General features: G+C 51.4%; 2 protein-coding genes across 5 annotated transcripts in view; both read right to left on the reverse strand.

The window, feature by feature from the left end:
- Window positions 1-809: 809 nt before the first annotated feature.
- On the reverse strand, window positions 810-2,338 carry ACKR1 (atypical chemokine receptor 1 (Duffy blood group)). 2 transcript variants are annotated; one of them, XM_081488038.1, is made up of 2 exons: window positions 2,258-2,338; window positions 810-1,837 (listed from the first exon to the last, which is right to left on the reverse strand). In XM_081488038.1, exons 1-2 carry the CDS (start codon window positions 2,276-2,278, stop codon window positions 866-868), a joined length of 993 nt encoding a protein of 330 aa, XP_081344164.1. In that variant the 5' UTR covers window positions 2,279-2,338; the 3' UTR covers window positions 810-865. The 2 variants fall into 2 exon arrangements, with proteins under 2 accessions (XP_081344164.1, XP_081344163.1); XM_081488037.1 differs by having other exon boundaries at window positions 2,252-2,338.
- A 1,680-nt stretch (window positions 2,339-4,018) lies between these two features.
- CADM3 (cell adhesion molecule 3) overlaps window positions 4,019-16,197 on the reverse strand; it is a 31,986-nt gene continuing 19,807 nt past the window's right edge. For 2 of the 3 annotated variants that reach the window (XM_081488035.1, XM_081488034.1), the window contains 8 exons: window positions 15,617-15,757; window positions 14,949-15,101; window positions 14,122-14,259; window positions 13,596-13,766; window positions 11,061-11,151; window positions 10,460-10,629; window positions 7,589-7,714; window positions 4,019-6,252 (listed from right to left, as the gene is read on the reverse strand). In XM_081488035.1, the coding sequence (XP_081344161.1) occupies window positions 6,134-6,252; window positions 7,589-7,714; window positions 10,460-10,629; window positions 11,061-11,151; window positions 13,596-13,766; window positions 14,122-14,259; window positions 14,949-15,101; window positions 15,617-15,757 (1,109 nt within the window). In that variant the 3' untranslated portion in view covers window positions 4,019-6,133. The remainder of the gene's footprint in view (window positions 6,253-7,588; window positions 7,715-10,459; window positions 10,630-11,060; window positions 11,152-13,595; window positions 13,767-14,121; window positions 14,260-14,948; window positions 15,102-15,616; window positions 15,758-16,197) is intronic. The other variant, XM_081488036.1, reaches the window with a different exon arrangement.

Here is a 16,197-nt window from a genome sequence, read left to right on the forward strand (position 1 = left end):
TGACTCTTTGCAACCCCATAGACTGTAGTCTGCTTGGCTCCTCTGTGGGATTCTCCAGGCAAGAATACTGGAGTGGGTAGCCATTCCCTTCTCCAGGGAGTCTTCTAGACTCAGGATTCGAACCCAGGCAGATTCTGTACCATCTGGGACACCAGGGAAGCCCATCTGTTATTACACGCATGCATCTAACATGGACACGGGTCCTAACAGATTTAGACAGACAGATGCCCACACACGTGGGGATTAGGACTACGCTGAGGAATAAACCTCAGAGAGAGGACTCCTGGGAAGTGGCTTTAGAATTATCTTGCTAGGTTCCATGAGCTAAGTGAGGTCCTCCAGGACGCTTCTCTCCTCCCCAACCACCACCTGATCTCCAAGCAAAGCCAACAGGAAGACAGAAGGCATATAGAAGGCAGAGAGGAATGCTGGACAGGCCAGGCAGACAGGAGTCATACTCTCAGTCCATCTTCACCCTTCTCTGTGTTTCTCACTGTAGCAGCACCTCTTCTTTCTTTACTAGCTAAGCTATCTCTTCTAGCTCTTTTTTTTTTTTTTTTTAGGTTTAGCTGCTCTCCTCATATTCTGGTCCCCTTGCTCTTGCCCTTTGAGATGGCAGTAACCCCACACCTCAAGAGAACATCTGTGTGCCCTGAGGATGTTTGTACATCATTCACTTTCTCCCCAGGCCAGCCAGAAAGGCAGACGCTGACAGCAAAGTCTGGTGTGAAATGTCTCTCTCTCTCTCTCCATTCTCCTCCCTCTCCTTTATGTCCCCAGACAAAATAAGAAACCACTAGCTTCATTAAAAAAAAAGAAAAAAAACAGCGTAGACTTTAATTCAGGTTGACAGGTGGGCAGAGAGCTAGCATTTGCCTCCAAGGGTGTCCAGATGAGAAGTCTGTGTTGTAGACAGAGGCAGGGAGGGTGGGGAGGTGTGAGTGGCCTGGTAGCAGACCCAGGCAAGGAGCAGGGGTGTAGCCATGCAGTGCAATATTGCCAGGGCTTCTGCCACATCCAGCAGCATGTCCAGGGCCTGCTGGGCCGGACATGTTGACACCACTATGGCCCTGGACCTCACTAGGGAGTCCAGTCCCAGAGCCATGCCCTGAGGCCACCAAAAAATGAACCAGACCCACAGGATATCAACCCAGGGACATGACGCCCTGCCCAGCGCCTTCTTCAGCCCCTTGGCTCCCAACAAACCCAGTGGCAACAAGACAAAGATGGCAAAACAGGCTGCAGCATGTATGTACCGCAACATTTCCCACTCCCCGCTGAAGGTCACGGTGCAGAGTCCTTGGGAAGTGTCACTGCCCAGCATGACTGGCAGTGACAGGAGGGCAGCCACTCCCCAAAGCCCCACAGTCATCCCCAGCCTGAGGCCTGGGACTTGGCCGGCACCCAGTTGGGGGCCCAGGCAGGCATGGTACCCTATCAGCAGAGCTTGAGCAAAAGCTGAGCCATAGGTGACCAAGTGAGCCAGGTGGCACAGGGAGGTGATGAGAGCCCCAGTGAGCCCCCGTGCCAGGATGGGCACCATGATGCTGAAGAGGGCACTGCCCACGGCCAGCTGCACCAGGGTAGACCTGTCCTGGTAGAGCTGCCAGCGGAACAGAGGTCTGAGAAGCGCGTAGAGGACGGTTCCATTAGCCAGGATGCCCAGGATGCTGACAAGGATGAAGAAGGGCAGTGAGGAGTAGTCGAGCAGCGGGCAGGAGTGGCAGGGCGCAGCTGCTTCCATGTCAGCCTCATTATAGTCTGGATAGTAGGTCTCCGTAAATTCACTCCAAATATCCTCTTCAAAGGCCAACTTGGTGGAGTTGTCATCATCCACCTGGAGGACATTCCCAAATGGACAATCAGAACATCCAGCTATCCTTCTGAAGGGGATCCTGGGAACCGAGGGCAGGAGGTAGGGAGAGAAGGGCAGTGGGAAAGTGGGGGCCGCAAGAGCAGGGTGCAGGGGAGAGGGTGGGAGAGGACAGGACTGGTACTCAGGAGGAGTCAAGAGTCATAGGAAAGCAAGGGGAGTGGACAGGCCTGGGAGAGAGGAGCAGGTCTGGATGAAACTGACAGAGACGAATGAGGAGGCAAAGAATCGGGGACCCTGGACATGGGGAGAAGAAGGGGACAAGGAAAACGAGGGAAGGAACGAGAGATGAGAGAAGGAGCGAGGTACACAGACCCGAGGGGCAGACAGAAGGGGTGGTAGGAGGCAGAGAGGGAGGGGCTGTGGGCTTAGCCCCACACTCACCCGGTAAAGACAGTTCCCCATGACACTGCTGGGTGCAGGGCGGGCAGAGAGATGGGCTGGGGTAGTTCTGTCTGTGGCTGTGGTTCCAAGATAAGCGCCAGGGACTAATGAAGGCCATCAGCTCTGGGCAGGGCCATGGGGCGGGCAGTGCATTCAGGAAGTGTTTACCCCACGCCCATGGCCTGTCTGAGCCCCAGCACCACTTAGGGCACTGACCCCGGGGGCTTCCTGTTTTGAGATTGGAGTCTGCTGGTGAGGACCCACACTCAGGAAAGGAAAAAGGTGGGGACCAGAAAGTTGGTGTTTTTCCGAAGGTGGAAAGGGAGGCTGAGAAGCCAGGGGGCTTTCCAGCACAAAGGGATTCTTCAAGCACAAGGAAGGAAGAGGGGGCCAGAGGTGAAGTGTGAGACGGTGATAAGAGACGTGCTGGGAAATTGGAGGGAAAGGGCAGCTGATGGCTCTCACTGTTTCTCCATCCCCTTGAACTTGATCCAAGGAAAGATAATTCAAAAGCGACGTGTTTGTGGGAGGGGGTGTTAGTGGTGCTTGTGGCTGGATCCATGTGGTGCTGGCAACCTGAGTGGTATGTGTTCGGGAGGGGGCTCTTTGTGTATCATCCATGGTGTAGGAGTGCACTTACTTATCTTCATGTGTGGCTGTGTGTTGCGTCATATCTGAGTGCTAGGTGTCTGGGAGCGTGCGCTACTCTCTGGGTCTGGGTGTTTTGTTGTGAGAGGAGGGAAGGCTGGGGGGCAGCTGTTGAGGTTGTATAATGAAGCTGCATCAGGAAGCAATTGGGCATTTGCCCAGCCACCTATGGGCATAGTAAATGCATCTTCCATACCAAGCGGAACACATGATGTGACAAGTTAAAGCAGGCTCTGGGGGGCAATGGGAGAGCATACTTTAAAATGGGACTGTTGTCTATGGGGCAATCTCTATTCACATTTCTGTTGGGGGATATAAAAGTCCTGGAAATGCTACATTGTCCTGGCATCTTAGCAAGATGTAAAGTTTCTTGTGGTGGAGAGAGCTATTTCTCGCCGGCATCCTGCAGGAGGATGCCCCTAAATGGACATTTCTGCTCTCTGGTATGCTGTCCCCTCACCACCCCGTTTCTCACATGACTGCTGCTCTTTTGTCCCCCACCCGCCCCTACCTTGCATTTTATTTCCTCACTGGGGGACCCTTAGTCTGGACATGGGGAAGGGTGAATCATAGAGCATCCGAGTTGGAACGATAGAGAGGGTTAGTTAGGTGATACTATTTCCTTTGTCCAAGAAGGCGCTGGGTGTCATAGTGCTAGTTCTGCCAAGTCCTCCTTCCCACTCACTCAGGGGCGGCTGGAGGTGGAAGCAGAGGTGCAGAGGAACGGTCACCTTGCCGAGATGGTCTCCTTTCTCCCGGGACACTAGCTTCAGTTTCAGATTCAACATGAAGGGGATTGAAAACAGAGTTTGGGGGTCTGTTGAAGCGATCCTGGAATGGTGCTGGGGGTCTCCTTTTTTTCCAGCATGGCCTGGCAGAGGGCAGTGGGGAGCAGTCAGGTACCCCACCCAACACTGGAATCTAAGGACCTGGCCAAAGGGCACGAAGGAACGCTCTTCTCTCCCGAAGGGAGTTCTGTCATTTCCATACAAGACGCCCTGGAGAGAGCGGCCTGGCAAGGCACACACCACCCCTGGAGGTAGCAGGTGCAGAACAGCCCTTACACACACACATCCCAACAGGAGCAAGAGTGGCAAGAAGGAGGCAGCCGAAGGACACGGATAATCCAGATATATTGAGGGTGGCCCCTCTGAGATTAGCACAGGAGAGTTAGAAAGATTATAAAGATACACGGTGCCCTCCCTGCCCCCTGCCCCGCCCCCATCCCAGACAGACACGCACAGCACGACGGCCCCTGTCCCCCCGCCCCCGGTACAAATATGGCTTCTGTGTAATATGGACAGAGTGGTTCAGCTCAAAGAGGAAAAGTCATTGTCCCAAAAGCAGGTGCTGGGAGGCAGGGAGCCCACAGGCCTGGGGCCCTAGGCTGCCTTGCTGCTGTAAGAGGAGGGGGCCCAGGGCCCTAACCAGCGGCTGGAAGATTCACGACAGTATTACCTGAACTGAAGGGGGTGGGCAGACCTGCTGGCTGCAGCTGCCCCCACTTTGCACGCCCCTGGGTTGTCAGGACAGCAGGACATGCTGGAGGAGGGGGAGAGTGGCGCCAAGGGGCAGCCTGGGTCTGAGGCGGGGCGGCCGGCAGGCGAGGAGGGCGAGTGGCCTCGTTTCCATGGCAACCGGCTTGGCCACAAGGAAGACAGAAAATCAGAAGCAGGGATGGAGATGGGAAGGAGACAGGCAGTTTTGCTCCTAGCCCTCAACGCACTGGGTACAGACTATGGCGACAAGAAGTGACAGCGGTCATTCCAGGGTCAGTGCCAGCGGGAGGCCTGAGGGATGCATAGCAAAGGCTTTGGCACTGACTCCATGGCTCTGAGAAGGGGAAATGGAGGCAGAGGTTGAATGCCCTGTGTTTCAGGGAGAGATGAGATGCACGACTGAGCAAAAACACACCCTGGGACTATTTTCTCCATAACAGATGGGCGCTGGGGACGGCATGGAAATACCAGGATGGAGCGACATCCCAGGTGAGGTACACAGCCTGCCTAGGGACTGTCAGCTCCCACAGCCCTCCTTCACATGTCCCACAGCCCCCCACCTGCCCAAGAGCCCCTCTGCCTGTCACTCACATACACATGTGCACAGACACACAGACACACACATTAATATTCCCTTCGTTTGGGCAGGAAACAGCTCAGCGCAGTGAAGCTCCTTTTAGTATTTTTGTTGTTATGTCTGCCTGGCTGCTGAGGGAGGGAGGGAGGGCTTCGGGAACAGGAGGGGGCACAGGGCAGCACAAGACAGGGAGGCGAAGTTGCTGAGCAGTGCCTAAGACAAGTGGTTGCCGTGCAACAGTCCAGGGCTCCAGTGAGAGTCAGGGGCCCCTGGGCGGGGAAGCAGATGCAGTTTAGGGCCCAGAGCAGCACCTCCCCCACAGCTGCTAGAGCAAGGAGGAGCAGCCTTGCTCTGCTATCCCCCAAGGGTGGTTCCTGGAAAAAGGGCCTGGCTTTATTCACCATAGGGGCCGGGTGGGGGGGGGGTGCAGAGAGGGTCATCTCTGCCATCCTTTCTCTCCAAATACGCCCTTCCTGCAGGGACCCGTGTCCTCCCACATGGGGAAGCCCTGGGCCCCCACGTGGCTGCATGCCACCTGCAGGTCACATCTCCTGGGGCACCCCCATTCACTCCTTTCCTGTTAGGGTGGAGGAGGAGGAGGGGTGTCACGTGGTCCCTTCTCTGTCCAGAGCTCAAGGTGTGCAACTTATAGAGGAAAAGCCACCTCCAGCCTCCTGCTCACAACCTCCCCAAGCCCGGAGAAATTCAGGAAGAGGCTCTGATGATGGAGGGCTGGTGAGAGCCCCCCACCAAACTGACCCAGCTCCTTCCTGCCCTAACCCTCTCCTCATCCTCCTCCTAACACTCCAGGTTTTCTGCTTGTGTTTTGTTTTGTTTTGTTTCTTTCCTCACCCCAGGGCCCCTGCCCCTCCAGCCTGGAAACAGATTTGATTTGGGATTGTTACAAAAATAATAATAACCCAAACGCAGAGAAGCCACAGAAAGGGCTGAGGGCAACCCTCCCTCCCCACCCGCCCTCTTCCCTCCCCATTCCAAACCGAGTACAAAACCGCACCCAAAGCAGACATTCTGTACAAGGGGGTTGGGGGGGGGGCTGGGGAGCAAGCGGGAGGGGCGGCCCTGGGGTCGCTCTGTACAAGTCCAGGTTGGTGATGGCCCCAGAAGTCCCCATGGGGTCCCTGGGGGGCGCCCCTAGATGAAATATTCCTTCTTGTCGTCCCCGCCCGACTGCCCGCCTTCTGCATTGATGATGGCCGTGTCCGCATCTGGGGCATCGTCGGAGCCTTTTGCCTCGTGTGTCAGGTAGGTTCCTGGGGAGAGAGAAGAGGCTCCTTCTTTCAGGAGCACTTTCCGAATCTCTGAGGCCTCTCTGTTCACTTTCCCACCCACTTACGCACACCTTGCTTCTCTAACTTTTCCCCTACCTAGAGCTTTCTCCTTCCCCGCCTGCCCTAATTAGCATCTTGCTGCTGATATCTCTCACCTGAACACACTACTAAGAATTGATGAAGCCTGCTTTTAGTCTCATCTATAACACAGGCCAAAAAAAAAAAAAAAGGTGTGTATATGTGTGCATGTATGTGTGTATACATACATCTGTGCTCATACAGTGGTAATAGGGAAGCTGCGATGTCGGCTCCATGACAGCACTGCTGAGATCTAGCTAGCATCTGACCAGTCCACAGAGTCAGGCTGCTGGCCAGGGATTTCTGAGGGTGTTCAGTGGTTAAGATTCTGTGTTCCCAACACAGGGGGCCTGGGTTCAACCCCTGGTCAGGGAACTAGATCCTACATATCACAGCTAAAAAGATTTCATGTGCTGCAATGCAACTAAGACCCAGGTGGCTGGCTTACAAGGAATAACAGAGGGCTAAGTCTGAGAGGATGGCATACGAGGAGAGGGGAGGGAGAGATGGCAGAGATACAAGCTGCTGCTGCTGCTGCTAAGTCACTTCAGTCGTGTCCGACTCTGTGCAACCCCATAGACGGCAGCCCACCAGGCTCTGCCGTCCCTGGGATTCTCCAGGCAAGAACACTGGAGTGGGTTGCCATTTCCTTCTCCAGTGCATGAAAGGGAAAAGCGAAAGTGAAGTCGCTCAGTCGTGTCCGACTCTTCGCAACCCCATGGACTGCAGCCTACCAGGCTCCTCTGTCCATGGGATTTTCCAGGCAAGAGTACTGGAGTGGGGTGCCATTGCCTTCTCTGAGAGATACAAGAGAGGAGAGAAAAGGAAAGGGATGGTATGGGGTTAAGGGGTGAGGAGATCAAAGGACGAAAAACACGAGGCTAAACCGAAAGGAGCAAAGTGCAGGAAGAAACAGGAGGGAGATGCAGAGTTCCGACAGTTCTGTCTTACAGCAGGCGACCCTGGAAGCAGAGCGGCGTGGGAGCAGCAGCTGACTGAGTAGGAAGGTTTGACTTTACTTGGATGATCACCAAGTGATCAGGCTTGACTGTGGGGCTGGTGATGCTCAGTTATCACAGGTTGGCTGTGTTCTTTCCTCCACAAACGCTCCAAGGGTTTTGGACACTCAAGCCCACTGAGACTCCAAAGGCCCCTCCTTCAGCCCGCTCCTACCCTGCCTGCCCCCGATGATCTCCCTGTCCACTCTCAAGTCCTCTTGATGCTCCCTCGTGCCTCTGACCTTTGTGCCGGATCAAGTAGTGACCGAGGAAGATGAGCAGGATGAGCAGCAAGAAGACGATGAAAGCCACGATCCCTCCAATGATGGCGTGGTAGGTGCTGGAGGAAGAGGGTACAGGACTGGGGTCTGGAGGGAGAGGGGAACACACAGTCAGACCTGGGAAGAACCTCCACCTTACAGCGTGTCTGACCTGGCCACGGCCGTCTTACAGCACAGAGAGAATGGAGCGGCATCATCCAGCAAAAGGGGTATGGCTCACTTTACACCTAGTTTCTTACACGGTATCTGAAACATAGTAATTGTTTTAAAAAATGTGTTCAAGAATAAATAGATATACCTGCTCACATTTAACCTTCTGAGTTTGTGAACCTGAAGCCTGACCTTGGTCAAAGATCAACACTTTAATCCCTACATCATTTCTTATCTTCTCTCTCTCTCTCTGTCTGTGTCTTTCTTTGAATTTCTGGGTTATCAGGATATTCTTTCCCTATCCCCCATACCCTCTTACCCTCCTGTCTGCTTGGTATTCTGAGCTGGCTTTTCTAGGTGGGCTTCTCAACCTAATCACGCATTGTCCTGATTTCAGATTGCAAAGGAGCAGTGAAAAAATGTTGGAGACAGGAATAGGCATGTGGACTGTGGATAGATGGTGGACTGTGATTCCTTGTATAAAGAAAAGTGTTCCTTCTAGTCAGGGAGTTTAGAGTTCCAGTAAGACCCAATCTTCCTCTCATCAGAGAGGTCTGGGGTTCCATGTTCACTTCCCCACCATCCAAAGGTTTGTGGGAAGGACAAAGACTGAACTTATTCCTCCCAGTTCTGATGGTCTCTGTCATCAGATATAGAGAATCTGTCCCCCACAGCAGTGTCTATAGCGGGCAGATTCCCAAGCACAGGCTTGACCAGGCATGCCGAGGAGAGCCGCAGTCACAGTCAGCGTCCCACAGATCTGAGGAGACAGTCCCAGCACATGCCCGGGACACAGTTCTGATGTGTCCAAAATTATACAAGCTCTAGTTAAGGCTCTCCGACCCATGGGAGAGCTATTATTATTATTATATTTTTTATAGACTCAGTTTGAGTCTTGATGCTTCATTGACTCCTCGTACATTTTCCCTCTCCTACCTTATGTCTCCTCTGGCTTGACTGGGCCAGCTTTTTAGCTCCTTGCCTGTCTCCACCTTATTTGGGGAAAAAAAAAAAATTATGCTCTGGTTTTTATGCTCTGCTTGGGAGGGAGGGAGAGGAAGGTCCCTGCGGCTCTATGATAGGAGGGGTGGGTATGATGGTTCAAACTGGAGGAAACACAGTGAGGTTATCCACTGTTCTTTTCCCTGACCTCCGAGAGAATGTGAGATATAATCTATATTAAAAATCACTTCTAGATAATTATCCCAAAGACTGTAAGAATGAAAATTCCCTAGAAAAGCCTAGTTTGGCACAGCAAAAATGACCTCTGGGTTCATCAGTTACAAGTTGGTGTCTCTAGTTATAACCATTTAATTTCACTCCAGGTAGTTGGAAGTCAACACGGTTTTGAATTCTCTCTGGAGGCAGATGCAGTAACTAATTCTACCACCAGGCGTCAGCACTGGAAGCAGACCAGTCAAAGAGGACTGGGCTTCTAGCACAGAGTGGCGGGATCAGCAAGAGGCCTCCCACAAGGGCACAGGAACTTTCCTTCTCTGCCAATGGTCATCAGAGTCGGTCTGGAGAGATCTGGGGGCAGACAGAACCTCAGAGCATTGTCCTTGTTCCTGGCACCCTACAATAGCTTTGTTTGTTGTGCTGAGGCAGCTCCTGCGTTGCTGAGGTTTGCCCCCAGAGTCTCAAGACCCCCGGTCTCTTATCCCCGGGAGGCCTGACTGCTATCTCCACACTGGTTTAATGGACATTTCATGTAAGGGAGTCTCTGATGTTCCCTTGACAACGCATTTCCCCTATTCTGAGGAAAGCCTGAGTTTCTAGCGGGACTCAGTGTTACTATGTGCTACATGCTCAGTTGCTTCAGTCGTGTCTGACTCTTTGCGACTCAGGACTGTAGCCCGCCAGGCTTTTCTGTCCTTGGGATTCTCTAGACAAGAATACTGGAGTGGGCAAGAATACTGGAGGCCATTTCCTCTTCCAGGGAATCTTTCTGACCCAGGGATTGAACCCTCGTCTCTTACGTTTCCTGTATTGGCAGGGGGGTTCTTTATTTACCACTAGCACCACCTGGGAAACCCCCATTGTTATTGGGGGGGGGGTCTTCAAAAAAAATCTCCATAAAGAGGCCTAGCCTGTCACTTTTCTTGAAGCTGAATTTTGTAGTCACATTTTTGGGAAGGAGTTCAGAGAAGGAACATCATCCAGTCTCTCTAGACGATATGGCATCTGAGAAAAAGATCCTAACTATCTCTCTGCATAGTACAAACTTATCTCTATTTTCTATATGGATTCTCTATAGCATGTCAAAGATCCTCAGAAAAGGAGATGGCAGTAGCAGCAGGCATCCTGTATTAGTCACAGGAGAAGTGACTCCTGAGGATAGCCCTGCTGCAAAGGCAGATGCCTCTACACTCACACATGAGTGACTCTGGGGCCTCGGCACACAGAATTCTCATTCTTGTTGCCAGGTGAGTGCCAAGATTGAAGGATGGTATCACCTGGGTCATCGCTGCTAAATAAAGGCAGATGAAAGTCCACCATCCCATCGATTTTTCCTTATTCCACATCCGAGAATGGACCCGGAGCCTGAGTCCTCGGGCCCTCCGGTGGTGGACTGTTCCCCCCTAGTCCACTCCCAGCCACGGTCTGGGGAGGCTATCAGGAGACGGAAAGATCAGAGGAGAGGAGAAGGGATCTGCTGGACGAGAGCTACGGAGGGCTCACCGTTCACGTTGAGGGTGTAGTAAGCCTTGTAGCTGCCCATATTACTGGTGGCTGTGCAGCCGTAGGTGCCACTGTCGCTCTTGTTGAGGAAAGGGAAGATCAGGGCGCTCTCCTGGGCCATCTTCAGCGGTGGCACACTGCCCTCCTTCTCCCACACATACTGCTGGGGGCTGTGGAGGCAGAGAAATCCGAAGCGTTCAGGAAAGGGTAGAGCAGGGAGCTAAAAGAGGAGAAAACGAAACTGGAAACAGGGAAGTCAAGGACAGCGTGATGAGGGCTTGAGCAGTTCTAGGGGCCAGAGACACTGAGCTGCTCAGGGGCAGGGGGAGGGTGACCCCTTGAAGTCCAGCCTGGGGACGAGGGAGGTTGTCGAGCTTGTATCTAACTGTGGCTTGGTTCCTTACGGGAACCTCAGGGGCTCAGTCGGGAGCGGCCCCTCCCCACTTCTGCTGCTTTGCAGGAGAAACAGTCAGAAGATGGGCCTTGTTCGATAGTGTCAAGGAAAATGAGAGGCTCAGAGAGCACGAAGGAGACAGGAAGACTTTAGGTGAAGTCTTAGTGTGCAGAGGTGTGTTAAAGTCCAGGAAACGGATCTTCTTACACGGGATTGCCACGTCCCTCACAGTGGAGCAACAGCTTTTGGCCCTCGCGAGGATGTGGAGGGTCCGGCCTTATCTTCGCTGTCGGTGTGTCTGCAGAGAAGGAAATGGCGTCACCATGAAACTCCCATGCCATTTACATAGCCTCCATCTCAAAACCATTCAGTTATGCATGTCAGCGCCCACCTCTAAAGGCCTAGGAGCCCAAGAGGCTGTGCAACCAAGGCCGCCCCACCCCCACCGCTGTGAGCAATGACTACTACTGCCATTGGATGTATGAAAACCACGCAGAAGTAGGGTTATGTCTATCCTTGCTAGGGACCCAAGTGATGTCTTAACAGAGAGCTGAGAAGGGGAATTGCGGGATCACCTGTGCCTAGCACATAAATGGGACTTAATACATATTTTTGACAGACAAATAAACTTGAATTTGATCATTAATTGAGCTCACAATCTCTCCATTTCCTCTCTGCAAGGCAGTTTAAACAGGAAGCACTGCTTTAATGCAAAACATCATTTTTAGGGGCCGGTCCAAAAATGAAGTAAGAGCTTGGAAAGAGCAAGAGATGGGGGTCATATTTTGGCTACAAAAAGGCACTAACACAATATAGATGGGCTCTGGGAAGGAATAATGGCATCTGCCACCGATGCCGAAGGGTTGCTTAGGAGGCTGGGTCCAGATGGCCGCATAGAACAATACAACCAGATGCTGGTTTAGAACAACAGATAAAGAGGCCGAGCTCCCCCTCAGGATAGAGCCAACCTTAACAAACGGTTAATGAACGTGTTTCAGTCCAATCAAACAGGACAACGAGAATCAGGCCAGGTGAGAGAATGGGTGTTCCGGGGCCTGGCAGCCACAGAAACCTCCAGTGTGGTGCCTGGAGTGTAGCATTTGTTGACTGACTGCTGATCACACAGAAGCCAAAAGGGTCCCTGGAGAGTGACTGCCAGATGGTCTGGTACCTAAGAGAGAAGTCTTTGGGACTCAGACACGAGAGGGCCTTCTTTAGCCCTGGCCAGGGGCCGGGACAAGAAGCTCAAGGTCAGGGGCTTTACACTCAGAACTAATAATCAGAGGAACAACTTAGAGCAATATAGACCTTTGAAATTTGCAAAGTTCTTTCATTATATATTGTTTCATTTATTCTGATGAAAATTCACTGAAGTAGACAGGGGCCACTCTGAGATTAAATGCTTTGGTGACAGTGACACAGCTAGTCAGCAGTGTCACCGCAGCTGGAATCCAGGTTGTCTGCTTTCAGATTGAGAATTTGCTAAATGGACAGTGACGCCACCCCAAACCTACCTCACGTTCAAGTGTCAGCAATGGGTCTGGCAATTGATTAAAACAGCACTGGAGTCAGGTCTGGATCTTCCATAAGAAAGAGGTGAAGGGTCTGAGTTCTTTTAGAAAAGCACCCAGTCTTTAGAATAAGAAATGCATTATTTTGTAACTCATTATCTTCTGCCTTTGTACTTTATTTTTTTCCCCCTTGACTTTTCTACTCAGAAAAGTTCTTTTCAAAAATTTCTAAATTTCCCATCTGTTTTCAAGGCAGATTCCATAAAGGAATGAGGATCCTTGGAAAAGTTGGGAGTAGTGATTGTGACAGTGGCCATTTCAGGTCAGAATCCCAAGAAAAATCATAGAGCTGGGGCAGATGGGGGGGAATACTGGGAAAAAATCTAGGACTAATGATGCCAGCGAGAGTGGTTTTCCTACCATCCCTTTTCTTGAACTCATAGTATGTTAGATCAAGAGGAAGCCTTTGTGATTCCATGTCCATCTTCTCATTTACCAAATAAAGAACCAAGCTCAATGGGGTAAGTTCCCTAACATCACTCAGCTAGGAAGTGGTGGAGGGGCAGATGAGAATCTGTGTCTCCTGACTCCTGATTTGCTACAGTTACTGCTATAATTTACAATTTAGATGCACAACACTGGCCTAACCCAGGAGACGGTAAATTTACCTATTGGGCCAAATCCCTTCAGCTACAGGTTTCTGTAAATGAAATCTTATTGGAACACAGCTATGTTCACTATTTACATATGATCTATGGCTATTTTCCTGCAGCAACAACAGAGTTAATTAGTGAGACAGAGGCCACATGGCCCTCGAAACCTAAAATGTCAACCATTGCTGGAAAAAGTTTGCTGACCCTTGGCCTACCACTGGCACATCTTGTCTTATTTTTTTCCCCTATTTACTTATCTGTGCCTGGTTCTTCATATACAGTCACCCATACTTTTCTTTTCTCCGTGCATATGTGCTAGGTCACTCCAGTCGTGTCTGACTCTGTGCGACCCTATGGACGGTAGCCCGGCAGGCTCTTCAGTCCATGGAAACCCCATGGAGTGGGCTGCCATGCCCTCCTCCGGGGGATCTTCCCAACCCAGGGATTGAACCCACGTCTCTTAAGTCTCCTGCGCTGGCAGGTGGGTTCTTTGCCACCAGCGCCACCTGGGAAGCCCTTTCTTTTCCCCACTCCCCATCTTATACCAGATCCTCTTCACCCACAAGCCCATGACATACATAAAACTTCTATGCGTTGAGCAGTGGATCTGTCAGCTCCCTTTAGAGATTCATGGTTCACAGAGCACACAATGTCTGCACCATCATCCTCCCGGGTGACCTGCAAGGTGACTGAGCTGCTGACGGTGAAGGTTTTGCCATTGGGATCTTCCTGTATTCGGGTAGATTCCCCTAGAGAGCAGAAACAGACAAGGCACATGCACACACACAGACACAGAGTGAGCCTTAACATGCAGGGACTGTGTGGGCCCCACCGTAGATATACAGATGGTGCATCTCAGCTTAGACAGACTTAGGAAGTTGTGAAATGGATATGTACACACAGGGAGGATGGAGGCCCCAACACACACACACACACATTCAAACACAAGTGTACACAGAATATCTATCATCCCCTTCTTTTCTTCTACACCATGGCTTATGCGCACATATACAGACAGACAGACATGTAACCCTCTCTCCCTCTCTCCTCCCTGCTGCCCCAGCACCACCTCCTCCCATCGCCCCCAAGGCAGGAGGAACTTACCATGGAGCTCTTGGTCACCCTTCCTCCAGGTGAGCTGGGCTGCAGGTTTGCTCCCAGAAGACTGACAGCTTAGGGTGGTTGTATCTTTTTCCCGTAGTGATGACTTGTAGCCACTGATTATAGGCTTCTGTGGGATTCCTGCCACAAACAGGGGGTGGCCAGGATAGGAAGGAGAGGCACCCTCAGCTCTCCCTGCTGGGATGGACTCTCTTGAGGGTTAGGATATCTGGGTTCTAGTTTGGTTCCTGACGGGTAGAAGGCTAGAGAAATAATCTTTCTCTTTGATCTTCCTGAGGACCAGGAGGAAAGGCCGCCTCAGAGGGAAAAGATACAGTGGTGGGAGATTTACTGTACCTGAGATGATACACGACCCAACGCACTAAAGCACAACTGGGTGGCCACAGAGTGTGAGGCTCAGGGAAGCAAAGACGGAAATTGAAATATGGGGTCAAGATGAGATGCAGACAACGAGGGTACTTGTCTTGGAAATCAAAATCATACACTGAACATATTTCTCATGTTTGTGTCTCATCACACGGTCTTCGGAGGTAAGTGGAATAGACACTAGCATCCTTTTGTTACAAGTTAGGAAATTCAGGCTCAAAGAGAGTTAAAGATTTGTCCCAAAGCAAACAGTAAGTAAAGGAGAAAGATTAGAATTAGACCCAGCACGCTTTGCATTTCATTATATTGCAATATTAACACAGGCTGAACTTTCCCAACATGCCTGGAGACTTGCTTGGCTCCAGGCTGCTTTAGAGGCCCACCCAGGGAGATCTGTTTGCAAGGAAGCACGCCGTGGAGACATCGGGGTTTGGGAGCCTCACCGAGCACGGTAACGAGGGACTTGGCAGTTCTCACGGGCATAGTGAAGATGGAGCAAGTGTATTCACCCTCGTCCGCCAGGGCCACGTTGCTGATGCTGATGCTGAGCTCATGGGGCGTAGATTTAACCAGCTGAATCCGATTATCTCGAAGGGCTGAGGGAAATCGCGAGAATTGGAAACAAGCCTTTTACTGGCACCTTTCATCTTTATCTTCCAATCCCAGGCCAGTTTTTTTTTTTTTTTTTTTTCCTGAGAACAGGTCTCACATGGTTTGGGGCAGGGGGAAAAAAAAAACTGCTCCTGAGTTTGAGCAGTCTTTAGGATATTCAGTCCCTTTCCTAGGCCCCTGGGCTCAGTAGCCTCAGAGATACTCAGAAAAGTAGATTGGATGTGTGGGCTACCTTAGGGCAACACTGTCATCAGCTGTCTCTCAGGGCTCCTTTGGGGGTGCCCTTTAGTTTGGGCAGGACCCTATAGGACCATGCATGACCTAGGTCAGAGCCATAATAATGAAGTTTCTCTGGAACCAGTTGAGGAGCCCATGGCCTGTTGATTCCCCAAATAGTTCCCTTCATGTTTCTCAGCCTCTGGACTGCAGGGACATTTCCTCTCAGCTCTGCAGCCCCATTCCTCAGCCCATGGAAGGGAGATAACTCATAGGACGCTACCTCTCTTCTCCCCAAAGTAGAGAGTCTGCTGGGCAGGGTTAGACCACTGTAGGGATGAATCCTCATGGTCTTTCACTTGGCACTTGAGCACCACGGTGCCACCAGCCACCACTGTCTCATCAGATGTCCAGGGCTGACTGTCTGCAGGAGTAGAATAGGGTTAGTTTCCAGATACAGTGCTGACCCCTCCACCCATTTCTGGGCTAAAGTCCACTTCATCTAATTACGACCATCCAAGGCCCATGTCTCTGTGTTCTTTTAACACATCACGGGGGAAGGAATAGGGGTGAGGGGTGGGTAGGGGAAGACAGACCTTACTTCCTCTTGCTTTGAATGCACAGGAAAACAGTCACTTGTTGAATATTTGCTGAATGAACTGACAGGGCCACAAACATTGAGAGGAATAAAGGCACCCAAAATCTACACATACCATTCCACATGTATCTTTTCTGACAGAGTGCTACCATTCACCTTTGAAAACACACATACAAATCTGTCATTCTCTTTTACCTTCCTGCCACCACCTGCATATGAGAGCAAGAACAGGAGAAGCAATTGTGACTAATAATCCCCAAACTAAA

This window comes from Giraffa tippelskirchi, chromosome 5, assembly GCF_054371585.1.
Source record: "Giraffa tippelskirchi isolate mGirTip1 chromosome 5, T2T-mGirTip1v1.2.pri, whole genome shotgun sequence".
NCBI lineage: Eukaryota > Metazoa > Chordata > Mammalia > Artiodactyla > Giraffidae > Giraffa > Giraffa tippelskirchi.